The sequence below is a fragment of the Echinops telfairi genome, unplaced genomic scaffold, assembly GCF_000313985.2.
Source record: "Echinops telfairi isolate 266 unplaced genomic scaffold, ASM31398v2 ScPeMD7_5592;HRSCAF=6446, whole genome shotgun sequence".
NCBI classification, from domain to species: Eukaryota; Metazoa; Chordata; class Mammalia; order Afrosoricida; family Tenrecidae; genus Echinops; species Echinops telfairi.
In genome coordinates this window covers 27,534,073-27,538,821 of record NW_022109491.1, presented here as the reverse complement: position 1 = coordinate 27,538,821, position 4,749 = coordinate 27,534,073, and the positions used below count along the sequence as shown (strand labels likewise).

General features: G+C 51.4%; 1 protein-coding gene across 1 annotated transcript in view; it reads right to left on the bottom strand.

Annotated features, from left to right (window-relative positions):
• STK35 (serine/threonine kinase 35) overlaps positions 1 to 4,748 on the bottom strand; it is a gene marked incomplete at its 5' end in the record, with an annotated part of 35,547 nt that extends 30,799 nt beyond the window's left edge. The window contains one exon of the mRNA XM_004698189.3: positions 4,415 to 4,748. Within this exon, the coding sequence (XP_004698246.3) occupies positions 4,415 to 4,748 (334 nt within the window). The remainder of the gene's footprint in view (positions 1 to 4,414) is intronic.
• Position 4,749: the final 1 nt, after the last annotated feature.

Below are 4,749 nucleotides of genomic sequence, written 5' to 3'. Positions count from 1 at the left end.
CCATTTTGCTCGCAACATCTTGCTTCTGAGTAGGACTTGCTCAGTGTATGTTCAGAGAAAGAAGGGCACAAGACACACAAGACTATCAAGCAAGGCCAGGGAAGATCAGTCTTTCCAGAAGTTTCATTAGGTACTGGATTATTTATAAATCAAAATATTGGAACTATATAAATGCCTTTTGCGGTTTCACAAAATCTGAGGGATCTGAGATAACAAAACAAAAGCACTGCCATCGAGTCACTTCCGCCTCGGAGACCCTATCCACCAGGGCAGACTGCTCCGCTGGTTTCCAAGACGAACTCTTTAGGGCCGCTGCAAAGAGGGAAACGCTCTCCACCTGGCCCGACTGTGAAAGTCCTCTTTCCCTTCCCTGCTCCTGCCTGGTCCTGGCCTGCCAGCCTTCTCCGATTCTCCCACCATTGGGCACAAAGCTCTTGTTAATGAACCAACCTGCCATTTCCTCTGGCCACCTCGATTAGCATTTAAGTCTTCACCCCAGCCTCAAACTTTTCAAATGTAAGTTTCCTAACAGCAAAGAGTATCCCCTCCCCCAAAGGCTGCAGTACAAAAAGGCCTGCGGATTTGGTAGGCGCTGAGGCTCCTTAACGGAAATACAATACTAATTGGTCTATTTCAAAACCGTTCTAGATTGCAGGAGACAGGGCAAAGGGTGCTTGTTGCAAGGAACTTTGCTATCAGCATGAGTTGACGCAAGGCCCCGGGACAGAGGAAGACTCCTAAATCTTGGAAGGTGAAGTCAGGACAACTTAACCTGGCGAACACAGTCTTTGTTCTCTACTTTAACAATATTAATAAGCAAAAAGGACAGCCACTCCCATCTGTCAGTTTGTCCTACTGCAGTAGCTGCATTGCTAAAAGGTATATGCCACCAGTATTTCAAATACATACTAGCAGGGGCTTCCGTGGCGGGCAGGTTGCAGCAAACTGCGTGCAGACACTCCAGCTGGGCTGCTGAAAGCTAAGAGGATTGGAACACTTGCTAATGAAGACCAAGGGCTATGGCCTTCAGTATGGACCGCAACTCAACAGAAGGAAAATAAAAATCGTCATTCACAATTGGAGCAATAGACAACATCCCACGTGGAGACAATATTGAATTTGTCGAAGATTTCACTGGATTTGGATCCACAATCAATGCCAAGGAATCAAATGACCCACCAGGCTGCAAAAGACCTTTGTAAAGCCTGAAAGTGCCAAGCTGACGCCTTGAGGACTAGCATGCGCCTGGCTCTGGCCCTGGCCTGGCGTTCTCAATGCCCGCATATGCCTGTGGACGCTGGGTGATAAACAAGAAAGCCAGTAAGAATGGACGCCTTGGAATTGTGGTGGTGCCACAAGACGGCATGAGACTGGAAAAGTTGGGAGGAGGGATGTGGAATTAAAAGATAACGCAATTTCCCCAGGAACCTTTTGAAGCCTTCTCATATACCACGGACTACCAGAACAAACAAATATGTGTTGGAAAAAGTTACAGCCAGGATGTCCCTGAGAAGCAAGGATGGTGAGAATCGTCTCACATACTTTGCACACAGTATCAGGGGAGGCCAGTCCCTGAAGGGCATCATATTTGACTGAAGGTCAGTTAAAGAGGCAAATCCTCAACGTTTGCTAGGGGTAGGCAATATAGAAAGTGGTGCCATAAACTGAGCGGGTATAAAGGCACCCTGGGGAAAGGAGGAGTGGGGCAGATGCAGACAGGAGTATTTGGATGCTGTTTTGAGTGTTGTTAACAAGCTGAACTGTGCTCTAAAACACTTTGTAGGAGTGCGCTGAGGAGGAGGAGGGGGAGGCACTGCTAGACTGGGCTATAGCAGCTGAACATAGAGCCTCTTTAAAGTTTTCCTCAGCTGATACCTGCTGATGCTGACAAAGAGTAATCTCTCAGTTAAGTTTTATCAGACACCAGGAAGGGTGAAGAGCCTGACCAGATCAAATGGATACCAGCAAGGGGCCTGCATGGCTCGCACCTGAGTAACCCCAGCCTGAAAACTCTGCTCTGCTGAAGGGCTCATTGTTCAGGCTATGTGGGCCTGGTAAAATGACTGGGCGAGGAATGGTACCCTCTAGAAAAGATGGCTAGAAAAGCCAGGGGTGGGGAATGCGGTGAGGATCACTCCCACATGGCCTTTCTAGCCCTTCAATCTCCCGACTTCCACCAACGACTAGGTGCGACTGTCCAAATGAGGGCTTATGGCCCTCGATGCAAACAAGGTGCACGGTACCATACACGAAAGAAACATAGAACCCTAATGAGGAGAACTGTCCCATCTTGGTGCCTCACTAGATGATAATGAGCCACCCCAGAGGTGGAAAGGGGGGAACCTTATTACCCCCAAGAGCAGCTGGGATCAGAGCACCTCCTTTGTAACCAAGGTCTCTGTGCTGAGAGCCTTTGAGGCCAGAGGACCAGAGCGATGTACTCACTATCCAAATGGGGGAGAAGTGATGGCAGAGAAACAGCAGTAGCGGCAGACTTGCACCCGACAGTGCGATGGGCTTCCTGGCCCAGGAGCAAGTGGTCAGAGCTTATGATGACCCATGGAGCAAGGGAGCTGGGCCCCTTTGGGCGGGCACGACTGAACGAAGCGAATTATAATTTGCTACTTCCCTAATAAACGCCATAACTAAGTATGGTCTATGTGTGGCTGTGGCAATGAACCCACCAACCCAGCAAAGGAGTAGAGCACTATGGGAAAGATGGCTGGTAGATTATGTCTGACCTCCACCTCACATCTTCATTGACAACACTGAATGTACAAGAGGGGCCTTATTTCCCTTACCCACTGCCATGGAGTCGGGCTTCGAGCGACCCTGTAGGGCAAGGTAAAGCTGCCTTGTGGGTTTCCAAGACTTAACTTTATGGGAGTGGAAAGCCTTATATTTCTCCCAAGGCTGGTGGTTTCAAACTGCTCACCTTGAAGTTAGTCAACAACAAGTGAAGCAAATTCCCCTGCCCCAAGGACGTACCAACCATAAAAGCCCAGCCCAGTCATTACCTGGAGTGGGAGAAGACTGTCTGAGAAGGAGAGATTAAACCAACTAGGTCCCAGAGTACAGGTGGAGAGAAGAGCCTCAGGGGGAATCTTTTCAAAACAAACACATTCACCTTGGGAAAGAGGGTGGGCTTTTCAGAATGGAAGAGAAGAGGCAGTGTGGGGCAAGAAGTTTAAACCAATTAAAAAGGAACACCAAGTGATGCTAATCAGGTCCTGCCACCAGCAGTCAGGTGCAACAGACTTGAAATGGACCATGGGTTCCGCGAGAATGGATTGGTCCGGTTATTGAGAAGCAAAACTGGGCAACCACAGCAAACAAGGTCCTAGGAAACTACCCTAGGGAATCTCACCAAATCCCACCCATTCTCAAATCAATTCAAGCTCAGCCTCTGGATAGGAAGGGCATCATTATTTTGACAGCTTCTGCAGTCAGTTCTGACTTACTTTTCATCTCTATGCCTCAGTCTCTCCATTTGTGGAGGGGAGAAGAGTGCTCACTTTAAAAGTTATTAACTAAAACCACTTCTGTAGGATGTAGTGTTCAGACCACAGCTGGGACTTCTCCCCGGCTTCTCTTGCCTCTAGCCCACCGTCTCCTTCCCTCTGAAGAAATCCTTAACTACTTGTCTAAAGTGAGTCCCCGAGCCCTCCCATCGTGCAGCTAGAACTCCAGGAGGATGGGCTAGAAGCTGTCCCCAGGCTGCAAGCCTCTTGGCTTTGCTGAGCCCCATTTCCCCTAAAAGCAAAACCACTTCCCAGACAGGATGTTCAGATGGAAAGGAAACGGAGTGAGAGATGTTTTGCTAGGAGAGCCCACCAGTGGGGTTATTATCCTGCATGCCCCAAGGGGCTTAACCAGAAACCCCAATTTGTTTGATTGCCCCAGGATGGGGGAAGAGGGGAGCTGAAGATCTCAGAGGAAAAGGCAGACTCAGAAGCAGGCGTGGGGGGGGGAAGGCTGGAAGATGTCTGAGTGTTCAGAATGGGGGTGGGTGGGGTGGTGTCCCACTGGGTTTTGTTTTGGAGAAGGTGGTCTCCAGAGTGAGGGGACCCCTGCAGTTCTCTCATCAACTCGGAACCCACCCCCCTTACGGATCCTAAAAGTGTTTGGGGCTTAGTAATGGCTCCCACTTAGTGTGCACTTAGTAAGTTAAGGGGGAGTACTTCCTATGAAAATTCCAGCTATCACTGGCGCTTGGGACCTGGCAGTTAGGTCCTGCAAAGGGAGGAGGGGCCTCCATGCCTGGGGACTGAAATGAAGGCCCTGAGTGTGTCAAGGCCTGGCTGACAGGGCCCGGACTAGGGCCTAGGGGTCCTGGAGGCAGTTTGGGCCACGCCATCTGGGGCCCTGCGAGTCCTGGGCGTTGTGTGGGCACGATGGCCCCCGGGGCTCCTACCTTTCAGCGAGGTCTCCACCAGGCGCAGGTACAGCTGCGAGTTCTTGTTGCCGTGGCTCATGCGCTGGGCTAGCCCGTTGCGCTGCAGGACGCACTCTTCAAACTGCACGACGTTCTGGTGGCGCCGCTTGAGGCTGGTCAGGGCCCAGAATTCCGCCAGCGCCAGCTCCACGTTCTCGGGGGCGTCGCAGCGGATCTTTTTGACCGCCACCCGGGCCCCGCTTCGCCCGGCCACCGCCTCGTAGACCACGCCGTAGCTGCCGCGCCCGATCTCCGCCAGCAGGCTGTAGCGCGGTCGCGCCGATCCCCCGCCACCCTCCGGCCGCCGCCGCACC